Source organism: Passer domesticus, chromosome 22 (assembly GCF_036417665.1).
Source record: "Passer domesticus isolate bPasDom1 chromosome 22, bPasDom1.hap1, whole genome shotgun sequence".
Classification (NCBI taxonomy): Eukaryota; Metazoa; Chordata; class Aves; order Passeriformes; family Passeridae; genus Passer; species Passer domesticus.
The window spans coordinates 3287367-3301430 of NC_087495.1; the positions used below are offsets into that span (position 1 = coordinate 3287367).

The 14064-nt window shown below is 38.1% G+C and overlaps 1 protein-coding gene across 5 annotated transcripts in view; it reads left to right on the forward strand.

The window, feature by feature from the left end:
* Positions 1-14064, forward strand: part of VPS13D (vacuolar protein sorting 13 homolog D) — a 97781-nt gene that overhangs the window by 24388 nt on the left and 59329 nt on the right. For 2 of the 5 annotated variants that reach the window (XM_064397135.1, XM_064397136.1), the window contains exons 26-40: positions 1520-1739; positions 2169-2379; positions 2517-2688; positions 3406-3518; positions 4058-4267; positions 6218-6483; positions 7066-7199; positions 7481-7636; positions 8218-8440; positions 8764-8838; positions 9545-9748; positions 10200-10289; positions 11297-11437; positions 12614-12736; positions 13355-13429. In XM_064397135.1, coding sequence (XP_064253205.1) covers positions 1520-1739; positions 2169-2379; positions 2517-2688; positions 3406-3518; positions 4058-4267; positions 6218-6483; positions 7066-7199; positions 7481-7636; positions 8218-8440; positions 8764-8838; positions 9545-9748; positions 10200-10289; positions 11297-11437; positions 12614-12736; positions 13355-13429 — 2413 coding nt within the window. The remainder of the gene's footprint in view (positions 1-1519; positions 1740-2168; positions 2380-2516; positions 2689-3405; positions 3519-4057; positions 4268-6217; positions 6484-7065; positions 7200-7480; positions 7637-8217; positions 8441-8763; positions 8839-9544; positions 9749-10199; positions 10290-11296; positions 11438-12613; positions 12737-13354; positions 13430-14064) is intronic. The other 3 variants (XM_064397137.1, XM_064397138.1, XM_064397140.1) reach the window with 3 other exon arrangements.

The following is a 14064-nucleotide window of genomic DNA, read 5'->3' on the forward strand; positions in this document are numbered from 1 at the left end:
TCCTGTTTTATTTGAGGTATTTCACATCCTTATGGCAGTGTTCAGGTGCTCCTCATTCATTCTGTAAAAAAGAAAGCATTCTTCTGGAATTTAGCATTTAAAAAGCTACTTCATTTATTAAAAATGATATTTCTCTTCTAAAGGTTTTGCTGAATTCTATAAGAATTGGATGTAGACTTTTTGTGGTGTGCTCTTTATGCATGTCTGAGGAGCTGCTAATTTGGATTTAATTGCATAAATTCATAGATTTATAGATGATGTGATGATTTTCCTTTGCATGTACTTTTCAGTCTTTTCTTTACAGTATGAAGTTGGATGTTCATGTCCTCAATTTTTTTTCTTAAAATCTTTGGTTGTGTTTACAATTAATTTTTCCATATTTTTCTAATATTTAAAAACCATGTAAGGCAAGAAAATACTAATAATTAAAACCAAAAAGAGAAGTTTATGGTAGATATTGATGTGACATCAGAAACTGGATACAGAAGGAAGATGGGAAATGATAGTAACAATACAGGAGTCAGGGGCAAAGTGAGCAATCTTGGAGTAAGGGCTGAGTAAATCACTCAAGATGATTGCTGCCTGCATGTGGAACACGAGGTTAATTAATTGCAGTGATTGACAGATGATCCCCAAACTGCCTTTGGGCTATGAAGGTGGTGCATAAACCTCTTCCACCAGACAGATCACAGAGTGGTTGGGGCCATTCCATCACAGAAGGCTGTCAGATTGGTCAGGCAGGATTTTTGGGAAAAGAAATTTCAAATGTTGATATGACTGTTTTTATAGTGAAATTTGCAGGTTTTTGATGTAAGACAGCTCATGGATTTCCACTGGATATGTGGTGGTTGGGAAATGTCTAAAATGTTTTACATCAATATAAATGAATTTTTCTTTTTTCACCTGGGAGGAATTTACCACTAAGTGTAGGCATTTATCCAGCCTTAAACTGAAGGAGAATTTTGGGACACATTTTGGTGTGACAGCTGAAGTATTTAAAGGGCATAAAATGTGCATGGGTAGAAGTGTTAGTTCACATATTGTAATAAAATATGAAGTTGCTGACATGATTTTGCAGAAATAATGGCATATATTTTTTTCATCACCTGAAAAACAGATTTAAATATTTAACAGTCTTTATCTGCAGAAATGTTTAATACTGTCACAGTCTTACCCCTCCATTTTGCTATTAATTTCATTTACATGAGAGTATTTTGGTTTTATGCAAAACCCTCTGCTTTTGAATTAATTTCTCATTGAAAAGATTCTACACCTTTTTGAGGAAGGTTGCTGAAATGAACTTTTTTTACAAAGAAAATGCTCTCATCTCATGCTAAGGCTATAGGAGGAAAGTCTGGCCATTTTTCTACAGCAGAGGATGCTGGCATTCCAGTAACATACTTTCTACAGCAGAATATAATGGCATTTTAGTGATTTCTTGCAGCTTGTATGTTGATGCGTTGGTTCCGTAGGATTTAAGTCAAAAATCTAATGTTAATTACAAAATTTCTTTCATTAGCAGGATTCAGTTCAATTTTCTTCTCCTATGGGAACCCCAAAACATAGCATGAAGAAAACAAGTGCTGATGAGTCCAAATTAGCAATGGAAGGATTGGTCATGAAAAAATCATCAGGAACAAACATTTCTAGGCTGAAGAATGATCCTGCAGGGAGCACATCGAGTAAGCAGCAAGGGCAGCCATCAAAGCTGCCTGTTGTCCCAAACCCTGAGAGCCCAGGTATGTGAGAGCCACAGGAACCCCATGGAGCTTCTTTTGCCTTGTGAAACAGTACAGTGATATATGTGACACTGAAATGTATGAGGCTCTGGGGCTGAAGATTGTACATGGGAGAATAAATCACTTCTGAGCTTTAAGGCTGATTTTTTTGCAGCTTAAAGGATTAGGGAGTTGTAGTTCAATTTCTGGAAGAACAGTCCTGCAAATTGGGTGTTTTGAGATGCATATTGCACACATACTTGGTCTCCTGATTAGGAATTTAGATTGACCTGTGAATGAGCTTGGTATCTGCTAGTTACAGATACTGATGAACATGAATTAAAAAAAATGCGGAATAAAATCAAAACTAAATTAAATTTCTTTTTAAAAGTAGGTTTTGCACAGCTTCTGTTTTTCTTCCTTAATGTGTTATCTCCTGTGTGCTTGCAGAGGATCACATCTGCCTCTTAGACTGCATTGTAGTTGATCTGCAGGACATGGACATCTTTGCTGCCGAAAGGTACCAGAGAGAGTATTCCAAGGCTGTGGAAGATACCAGTGCAGATTTGAGCTTTCCTTCCTACTTGGTGAGGCAGACAGGAGGGAGCCTGCTGACAGAACCCTTCAGACTGAAGTTAAAAGTAGAGAGAAATTTGGACAAGTGAGTTTAAACAGGGTCACTTTGTGCTGTCACCTAGAACAGTGTTTTAGGTGCCTTTTGTTGTACCCTAAAGGTCTTGCCTGCTGTGTTGGAGCTCCTGGAAGCACTGAGGTTTTCTCTTTTCCTCTTTGTTGCAGAGAGCTGAGTCACGCTGTGGCAGACATTTCAATCCATGGCAACCTGTCCTCAGTGCACTGCTCTCTGGATCTGAACAAGTACAAGCTGATCCGTGGGCTGCTGGAGAACAACCTCGGCGAGCCCATCGAGGAGTTCATGCGCCCTTATGACTTGCAGGATCCAAGAATTCTTGTAAGGATCTGTGTGCAGCTGAAATTCTCTTGAAATGTCTGGGGGGGGGGGGGTGTTGTGGTGGATGTTCTAAGTGTGGGGACACGAGGCTTGACTCCATTTTTCTCAGAAGGCTGATTTATTATGTTATATATTGCATTAAAGTACTACATTAAAACTATACTAAAAGAACAGAGAGAGAAGGTGATCAGAAGGCTACAAAGACCAAGAATAGAATAGAATAGAATGCATAACAAAATCCTGTGACTGCTCACAGCCTTGGCACAGGTGGCTGTGATTGGTCATCAGTTGAAACAATCTACATGGACCAATGGAAGATGCACCTCTTACATTCCACAGCAGCAGATAGTTATTGTTTACATTTCTTTCCTGAGGCTCTCAGCTCCTCAGGATGGGAAAAATCCTAGCAGAGGATTTTTCATAAAATATCATAGCTACAGGGGGGTTGCTGATTTTGCTGATGGCAGCAATGTTTTAAGGACAAAGAAGCTCTAGACCTGTACTGTGAGAGTGGATTAATGGTTATTTTCAAGTTAAAGGCCACAGTGTTGTGAGATGTAACATTTCCCCAGTAATGGTTAATGAAACCACTGATGAAGCCATTTGAAGAAGGGTTCCACACAAAATCTGCTTACATTTTTCTGAAATACAGGTTAATTCAGAGATCAAAGTTAAACAGATGCTCTGAAAAAGAATGTTGGTGTTTTCCACTTTCAGACAGTTTTGAGTGGAGAAGTGTATACTTCCATGTCATTCCTCATTGACATGGTTAATGTGAGCCTGGAGCTGATGGATCCAAAGGGAAAAGATGGATGCAGCTCTTTAGCCAGGTAAGAATGTTCTTCTCTTACTGAATACCTTGTCCTAAATACTGTGCTCATGTGAAAGATACAGGACAAGAATTAAAATAATATGTGGAATTACAATATAATAATGGAGGGAAATGGAACTTTTTAATTAGAGTCCAAACTGAGAGTTTAAGCTGCTCTGAAAGATGAAAGGGAATGACACTGTTCAAAAGATATGGTCTGTCTTTCCACTCATCCTTGAAATAACAGTCCAGCAATCAGTAGTTGCCCAAAAGTAATTTAATTAAGAAAGCAAAATGAGGGAAGGTTAAAAAAGCAGATTTCTGCTATGTTGGCTTGTTGGGTTTTTAAAATGCAGAAGGCTTTGTATCAGTGGAAAATATGATTACATTTAGTACAGATCTATTTTCTTTCTCTATGATGTGGGGCGTGATTGTAGTTTTAGAAAATACCTAAATGAAACATTTCAGCAGTGTGCCATATTTGTAAAAGACGTGACTCCAAGGAATAAATAAACTGTAAGTCTCCTTGGTGTGTTGTTTTGCTTTTTATTCTCCCAGGTTTGATTTTAAGAAATCCAAGTTGCTTTTTGAAAGCTCTTCAGATGGAACAAAGTCTGTAAATCTGGTCTCTCATTCCATGATGGCCTTTGACACTCGTTATGCTGGACAGAAATATGCTACAGGCCCCCCAAATGTCTTCAATTGCATCTTTCAGTCATCAAAGAACACCAGTAGCCCAGGAGCAATCCAGATTGAATTGCATTTCAGGTTGGTAATTCTGGGATTTGTTTGTTTTTAATAATGACATAATCAGGATTATCCTGATTTTAATACATCTGTATTATTGTATTGTACTTGGGGGCATTGTATTTCAATCTGATGACATGTTTGGGGTGAGCAGTGGTACTTGATAGATTGAAATCTGCAGTTATTAATTCTCTGTGAGTTGTTGTTTTCTTTTTTTCTTCTTCACTTATTGCAATAAAATTTAGGTTTGAATGCGTAATGGATCAGATGAAGGTTTGACCTATTAAAATCAATAGTGCTTAAAGCTTGATTAGTCTGGTCTATCACTTTTATGTGTGCATAAAACCAGTTTGTAGAATTTTTAATATAAGATGCACAAAAGCTGTTTCCCAGCAGGTGTCACACGTGGTTTACTGAGAGCATCAAATACAGACAGAAACACCACCTCCTTCAAAAACAATCTCTGTATTCCCTTCTATGTTCTGTCCTACCCTGTTTGGTTTTTTCTTACCTGTTTTGATCTAATTTATTATTGAAATTTGGAATATAAAGTATAATGTCAGTATATGGTGGTTTTTTTCTGGAATGTTAAAAAGAGGGTGAAGTGAGATGACTGAGATGTTGCTTTCACTTCTGATTTGATTTGCTGACCAAGCTCAGCTTTCTCACTCTTATATAAGTATGATGACTTCTGAAACACTTGCAGAAGTAATGTAGAAAAAGAATTGTGGATTATTTTAGTCCAGCAGAAAATTTTAGAGGCAATTTTTCATAAAAACCAGCTAAAGAATCTTGGCAATTGAGAGAAATTTTTTTGTATAAGATTTGGATGCTGCATTACAGTTTTAGGTACCTAAAAAATATGCTCAGAAAGTAGCCAGCATTTCAATTTGATTAAAACTAAAATGGGATTTACTAAAAAATACACCCTAAAAAACCCCAGATGGTTTTCACAGAACTGTTGAGTCAGTAGGCGGCTGGATTAGACACAGTTAGTGAGTTTGCACAGTACAGCCTAATCTGGTTTATGAGTGAGAGTTTCAGGAATCTTCTTCCCAACTGTTGTGATTTTAAATTTCAGCTGCAGCAGCATGTGGTCTGTTTTTAGTGGTGAGAGCATCCTTGGCAGAAGATGCAAGGGCTGGCAGAACTCTGATAGTGTTGTACTGGGCTGGTGCCTCTTGAAATATCCTGGAGAGCCAGGGAGGGTTATAGGCTTGTGCTGTTGGAAGCTGTGCAGACAGAGCTGCTCCCCACTAAGGCATCACAGTTCTTTGGAGATTTTATAGTTCACAGTGTGCTGGATTGAAAATTGTTTCATGCTATTTAAGCACTTAGATGGTTTTCCAGTCAGCATGATCAAATGTAACTGGTATTCCAGATCACAAAGCCAAATACTTTATCCCTCCTAGCCAGACCTTCAGAATGGGATGCTGGGAGCTCAGGCAGGCTGACATTTTTTCTGAATGACAAAGCAGCTTCCTGTGCTGCAAAATGGTGTCAGGGTATCAGAGGAAATTCGTATTGTACCTCTTATCTCTGTGCCAGGTCTGAGTTTCACACATGGAATGTTAGGTTTGATACCCAACAGACATAAAATGATAATAAAAAACAGTTTTAAAATTTGAGATTTTGAAAATTAATCTTGATAATGTGTGTTAAAGGAGCTTGTATAAATTTCCTGTCATGTAGTTTTTCAATTCATTTCTTGTACCATTGTGGCTTAGAATTTGTGCAGTTAAGATCTGTTGGGGTTCTGTGGGTACAGGAAATTGTTGAATTTCAGTCTGCTTAAATATATATATATATATATAAAAATAAATGTATGTATGTATTTTAAAGGCCAGACTGTAAACCAAGTGTATACCTATAAAATGCCATATGAGTCTTATAGATACTGATGGTTGTCAGCATGATTTTAAACATTTACAGGTTGTAAAGTTCACCTGTGTGATTCTCTCCTCTTAAAAGGTCTACTAAGGATTCCTCCAGTTTCACAGTTGTTCTGAACAACCTTCGTGTGTTCCTGATATTTGACTGGCTGTTACTGGTTCATGACTTTTTATGCACTCCTGGAGAGAGCAGAAAGCGCGAGAATCCGCACCCGTGCCGGCAGCGCCCCTGCATCAGCGACACAGCTGTTCTGCCCAAAGCTGTCAAGAGTGGGGTGGTTACCAAACGTTCCTCCCTCCCTGTGACAGCAGAAAAGCAGCTGGAAGTCAAGGTTAACGTGACAGGTAAATGTGCTCTTCTCTGATGTTTTTGTAGGAGTTTTTCTCATTAAAAGCCGTGTGCTGGTGTAAAGGCAGGTTCATTAAAGGTATTTTTGGGGTCTCCAGATGGAGGAGGAAGGAAAAGAATCTGACTTCATGTTCTTAGAAGGTTAATTTATTATTTTAGGATATTATATCGTATTAAAGAATGCTGTACTAAACTATACTAAAGAATAGAGAAAGGACACAGACAGAAGGTTACAAAGAATGATAATTCATGACTCCTTCCAGAGTCCCAACACAGCCTGACCCTGATTGGTCATTAAGTCAAAACAATTCACATGAAACCAATCAAACATGCACCTGTTGGTAAACAGTGTCCAAACACATTCCAAAGCAGTAAAACACAGGAGAAGCAAATCAGATAATTCATGTTTTCATTTTTCTCTGAGGCTTCTCAGCTTCCCAGGAGAAGAATCCTGGGCAAAGAGATTTTCCAGAAAATATTATGGTGACAGGAAATCAAGAAACGTGCTACAAGTGCCTAAAGCACCTTAACAATATTGCCAACTGCCCTGTTAGTTATTTGTCTTTTTTCTGGTTAAGGAACTGAATTTGTGGTTGTTGAAGACATGTCCTGCTTTGATACCAATGCAATTATTCTGAAGGGAACGACTGTTCTCACTTACAAGCCCAAGTTGTTAGATCGTCCTTTCTCTGGCAGTTTGTTTGGCATTGAGGTAAGAAAAATAAATTTTCTTCTGTATAACATCGAAAATTGCAGGAGTTTGTGAAGATACTTTACTATAAATATATATACAAAAGGAATAGTCCACAGATGCATTCTGACGTTTGTTGGTTTCTCATGAAATGCTCTCATTTTACAGCAGTTTTGAGCATAGTTTTATATTGTTTCTGTTAAAACATTGTAAGACTTGACTGTAGCCTCAAAATATTACTACTTCTTGTCAGGCTTATTATCTCAGTTCATAATTTTAAAAATATAATTTGCAATTTTTAGGTTTTTTCGTGCCGGTTAGGAAATGAGCAGGAGACTGCACTGTCAATTATTGATCCAGTACAGATTCACATGGAACTTATTGGGAATTCTTCCTACCCGAGTGGTTCAGGACTGCTGGATGCTTTCAACAGTGAAGATTTTCCTCCTATTCTAGAGGTAATATCAGAGGCCTGAATAAAATCATGCAGTAGAGAATACTAGCAGAGATATTTTTATGCCCAAGGATTCAATAGAAGACTTTCAAATGCATAAGAAGAGAGTAAGGTAACTTTTCTCTGAAATGGAAAAAGAAAAGAAAGAAGCATGTAGAAAATGCTCTTACTGGTAATAAAGAGTGATTTACAGGATATGTTACAGAGATTAATAGTGGGGGAAAGAAATGGGCTGATTATGTGGGTTGATGGTGTTAGATAGTTCCTAATACCTGAAAGGAAATGATATTTTTCTGTATTTTCTGTTTCTAATTGTTAGAACATATTAGAGGGGAATTATATTTAAAGATTTTTTTACCATTATATCAAAGTAAAACTTCTTTTCCCTGAGATGTAATGCTTTTGGTTGTTGGTAAATAATAACAAGTTTGATAAATTTATTATTGGATCTTTGAAACACCATAGTGATCAGATTGTAACACTAAATTTTGTCTTCCCTTGGGAAAAGCTTTATTACTATCTGAAGTATTTAAGAAAAATGTCTAGAAAAAGGAAGTGAATCTTATTTTCTTATTTTTCATTTAGATTCAGTTGCAAGCACTGGATATCAGACTGTCCTACAATGATGTTCAGCTTTTCTTGGCAATTGCAAAGTCAATTCCCCAACAGACAAGTGCAGCTCTGCCTGACTCGGCTGCCTCAAGTGCTGGGAGTGCTGCTGATCCCTCCAGTTCTGCACTGGGGCACGAGAGCTCCTTGGCTCCTGAGACCAGGGATGCATCCAAACGTGTGCTGGATCCTGTTCTTGGTATGTTTTTCACTGTTGGAGTGAAGCCATTCCTTATATCCAAGGGAGGTTTCTACAAGGTGAAGCTAATCTATATGCTTAACACAAAAGATGTTGGGATCTTCATGGTGTAAGACCCTTTGTTGGTTGGAACTACCCAATTATGGCATTGTCCTGATGATGCCATAAAAAACATAAAAGCAGGGCTGAATCATGTGCTTTTGCTACAGTTGCAGTCTTAAATAAACAAACCTCCATTTTTCATACAGCTGTATCTTGATTTTAGAAATGAAAATAAGTAGATAACTGTCAAGGATTTATGCCCGGTTAACTATTAATTCCAGAAGTCCAGCTGGCTCGCCTCCAGGAGCTGGGATTCAGCATGGAAGATTGTCGTAAAGCTCTTCTGATCTGCCAAGGTAACATCAGGCATTCTTAGCAGGGGTTTGCACGTTGTTCATATTACCTTAATTGCAATTAAGTAAAGCCTTAGACTGTCAGGTGGCTGTGCACAGGCACTGTTTCCTTCTTTAGAACATCTTTGGCTCTGTGCTGGCCTGTAGTCCTAAACATTCTCCTTCCTGTTCTGCTACTGTGTAAAATCCAGCCCCCAAGGATTCTTTCTGCCCTTTGGGATGTCATGTGTGGGGTGCTTGAGTGTATTTTTGTTTGGGAGTTTTAGTTGTGTTCAGGTTGGTAATTTTTATAGTGCACCAATTTCTCTCTATTCCGCATCTGTTCCTCTTGAGAGTGTGTGTTTTCATCTCTCCCTTTAAAATCATATTTGTAGTTCTACATGCAGCACCTGAAAAGAAAACAAAGCTTTACCACAAGTGATTCTTTTTTCCTTTAGCACTATCATGCTTCCCACTTTATATACAGGCATGCATGATGTTACAGTTTTTTATTAAATTTACAAACTTCCAGACACATTTCTTACCCTTAGGATATACCAATGTTTTTGTAATCTTCTCATATTTATGTTACAAAATAGAGCATATTCAAGTACTGCTGAGAATATTTTCTTAAGAGAGAGGGAGTTAGTTGTCTTCTATATGATTTTTACTAAGTACATGTCTTTGAGAAAGTAGGTGATGTTTGATTGGTTGTTTGCTTTTATCTAAGGTGACTTGAAAAAAGCAGCAAGTTGGTTGTTTAAGAATGCTGAACCTCTGAAATCAGTTTCCCAGCCTTCTGGTCGAGATAGCCAGGGGATTTTGCCTTTCCAGTTCATCTCTGGAGTGGAAATAAAGGCAGAAAGTGTTTGCATCTGCTTTATAGATGACTGCATGGACTGTGATGTTCCCCTGGCAGAATTAACCTTTTCATGTGAGTATCTGGTTCTGCATTGGCAAAAAATGATGGTCAGTTCTGGGTGTGTTCAGCATCCTGCTCTTGTTTGTCAGGACCTGTCAAATTTCAACTGACAGTGTCTTGGTGGATGTGGTGTGGGATATTGGGGGTTCCTTTTTCTTTATTTCTGTTCAGTTTAAGTTTTGGTTTTAAGAAGATTACAGTCTTTGTAGGGTTAAGATTCTGGTTTCCCCTTTTTTACATCACATAACAAATGAAATCTGTACTGAGCAGAATCCTAGGGAGGCTCTGTATTGTAAGGTGTGGCTGTCTGCAAGTGTTATTGGAAGAGTATTATGATAAGCTTTTTGTACCATTTCAGTTTAAAAGACAAGCCAAAACCTTCCGTTGCTTACTTGACAGTTCACAAAATCAGGAAGCTCGATTGTTTTGCATTAGTTTAAATTATTATTTTTTTCCCCCACAGGTTTGAATTTTCTCCAGCGTTTGAGGACCAGCCCTGAAGGCTACGCTCATTTTACCCTCTCTGGAGATTACTACAACCGTGAGCTTTCAGGTGAAACACCTAGGGGCTGTTTTCTTATTTAGGTTTAGGAAACAGCCTTTCCTACTACAGGAGCCTGAAGTTTACCCACTATGAAATGCCTTTAAGGGAATAGGGGAAGGTTGACTTTTGGGACTGTGTGTGTGAGACAGTGTGATCCTAGACAGGATATCCTGCTTTGAGATCAGTTGGAGGGATGTGGAAAGTGGAGATTTGGCTGATATGAAAGTGGCACTCAGGTTTTCAAATGGAATTGCATAAAATGGTTATCCAGCAAAATAAGTTTTATAACAAGCTGGCTATGCATTTTCTTCTCTCTTCTCTTTAATTGTTTGGTGGATTCAGTTTATTACGTTTTTCAGGAAGGAAAATCATGTGCAGGCAGGTGATTAGGCTGAAGACAAAGGATTAGCATAAGAAGACCATCACAATTTATGTTTTAGATACAAAAGAACAAGTTACAGGCCAGATGCTGACAAAAGAAGTTATCTAGTTGTGTGGGATTTTTTAACTTAGAAACTAAATTTTCTGTTACATCACTTTGACAAGCACTCAGGAATTATCTGTCGATAACAAAGTTTGGGGTTTTTTTGTTTTAAAAAATACTTTATTTTTAAAAATATGTAGGGTGGTTTTTTTAATAGCTTCTAGTCTTGGATCTTTTGAGATACTGAATAATCACCAACTTAATGTATAATTGTGTGAAAATAATTGTCAAAGCTATTTGAGAGCTTAATTCCAGCTAGCTTAAATAGAGCAGTAATTGCCTTCTAGTGCTTAAATTGGAACTAAAATATTTCTGCTAGACCCTGCATACAGAATACATGGAGTAAATGGAGGAGCTGGACCAAATTTGTATTAGGTATTAAATTAAATCCATAGGCTTGTGACTTCATTTTGAAAACAGATTAAAAGTAAAGGATCTAATTATGAAAGTTTCTTTTATTAAATATGTAAAGAGCATTCCAGTGTGTAGCCTCCATGTGTGTAGCAAGGGTGATGGTTTGTGTTTCCCTCAGGCTGGGAGCCATTTATTGAGCCGTGGCCATGCTCAGTGTCCTGGCAGCAAGAAGCCTCGAGCCGCCTGCAGCCTTCCCGCCTGAAGCTGGAGGTGAAGGCCAGACCCAGGCTGGACATAAACATCACCTCTGTTCTCATAGGTATGTGGGAATGTTCCCTGAGAGCAGCACTCTGGGTTTCACTACTGAAAATGACAGACATCTCTAATTAAAAGTGCTGCTGGCATCCCGTGGAGGAAGTGGGGTTGGCCCAAGTCCCTCCATGCTTTCCAGGGTGCTGTACCAGGTGTGTAGTTAGGCAGCCTGTGTTCTGTCAGATGGTGTGAAAATGTAAAGACATGAGCTGCATGTGTTAGAGGTTAGTAGGAATTCTTTCTCTGGTCATATGAATTCCATCCAATTTGTATGGTATTTGAAATTTATTTTTTAATCAGAAACAGGCTTTCATCTAAAGCTTTCTGTACTTCATAGAGCCTAAAAATATTTTGATAAGCTCATCATTTTTCAGTACATTGACAGGTGTAGTGGGGAGCTACTTATTTCAGTTCTTCAGTCTCTGAGCACCTGAGCTGTCAATGACCCACATTTGGAAATCAAAATATTTTGTTCATCAGTAACTCCAGTTTCATGTGAGCTTCTGCATTCTGGAGCTCCAATTGTGTGCCTTTCCCAGGAACATTGTTGGCTTATTCAGAATTATTTGGTGTGCACAGTAAAAAAAATGCCAGCAGCTGAGCTTGTGGATGTAACAGAAAAGCCTTAGTTGGTCTTCCTCTCCCAAAGAGAACCTGGGAGTTGGCAGAAAGAGGGGGAGCCAAGGTGGCAGGAGGAGAAGCAAATCAATAATTCCTAAGATGGTGCTTTTTAAAAGCTGTGATAACAAGTGGTGAGGCTGGTTTGTGATTAAAATTGTGCCAGAAGACCCAATTGGTTTATTGTTATTTATACAAGAATGTGTCTGTGCCTCTTAAAATAAAGTAAACCACAAAACCCCTAGGAAGTACTTCTAACATGAAAATATTTAAGGTTAACTGCCTTGGCAGGGAGGGCTCTTAGATTGACATAGGAGTATCTTAACAACATGAAATTCCACAGTTTTTTTTTTAAATAAAATCTTAGGGATTTTTTTAAGGCACTGCTGTGATTTTATGAGCTGTTGTTTGTCTTTAACTTATGTGACTCAGAGAAAAAGCAGTGAAATCAAACTTCTGCTGTGAAAGTGGAGTAACTTGAGTGGGAGCAATTTAACACACTTCTCAATGACTTGGTTTACTGCCACCTTGAAGACATTGGCTGTCTGTGCTTACATTCCTCTAGAGCAATACACATGTACCAAGCAGTCCTGGATGGAAGATTACTGTAAACAGGACAAGGAGGTGAATGTAATCAGCTCAGAGGACTGGATGGGTTCTTCGGTGGATCCCCCATGTTTTGGGCAGAGTATGTTGGTCATTAATCACACTTTATTTGGAACAGACCTGACACACAAGAGCATCTGTCTAATGTATTGCAAACAGAAGTATTTTGTCTTCACAGAATGCAGTGATTTGTTAGATATGTTTGGCAAAAAAAAAAAAAAAGACAAAAAAGCTGTTTTCTGTTCAGTTATGCTCAATTATTTAAAAACAAAAAGCTTTCTGGGTGCTCAGCTTTGAGTAAGAGCTTTGCACTGTTTCCTTTCTGTCTGCCACTCTCAGTTAATGAGTGACTCTCATTAACTTAAGTCAGAATGTTGATTTTTGGCTGTGTACAGTTCAGAGAGGATCTTTCTGTACCCCAAAGACCTAAATAAATTAGTTTCTGGAAAAATTACTGTTTCCTTTGTGAAGTAATCACCTGAGTAATAGCTCTTGATATGTGGCAGGTCTTTTCAGCTTATTTTCTCCCAGAGTTCCTTCTGGAGGGAATTTTATCAATTCAAATGCCAGCTTAGTGTAAGCAAATGAGTAGAGACTCATAATTGCATGATGTGTCCCTTCCCTTCTGCATGCAAGGGAAGATCTACCTGTATTTGTGTGGATTTTCTTACCTGCTGACTTTGTCTTTCCTGTCTGCCAGGCCTTCCTCTTGTGTACCTTAGAACTAGGAGTACAGCCAGTTTGACTAACCTAGAGCATCAGATCTATGCTAGAGGTACTGTACAGCACACAGACTCCAAAAGGTGGTTTGCTTCTTTGGAAGGCTCTTGCACAATAAATACTGTGCTGTATGTGGGACTTGCTGGTAGATTGGCTTCTATATTTAAAAATAATGAAAACCAAAAAACCCTCAAGCCAAATAATGCAACAGCTACTTTTCTTTTAGTCTGCTAAATTTAATATTTCATCCTGTCGTTCTCTGGGTTCTTCAGGAATGAATGGAGAATTATAACCCAATGTAGGAAAACTGTGAGGAAGGTTATGTGAATTCTTGACTGTTCAGTGTCCCTCTTCTAGAGGGACAGTACAGTGGGATTAAAAATAGCATAATAATATCACAATATTTAATTTATATTCTAAAAATATCTGCCATTATGTTCAATATACATATTTATACCTAATTTAGCATCTTTGGATACTTAAAACTTCCAGATGCTTTAGAAGCACAGGCTGTTTTCAGTAAGCCTGAGGAAATAAAGCATTCCCAAGAAATAATTTGTTAATTTGTTTGGGTTCTATTTGACAGGACAGGTTTTGGGCAAAACCATTCAGGATAAAGTAAGATTTTTTGACATTATAGAAGACAAAGAGCATACTTCATAAATATATAGCCCTGTAGAAAAGTTAATG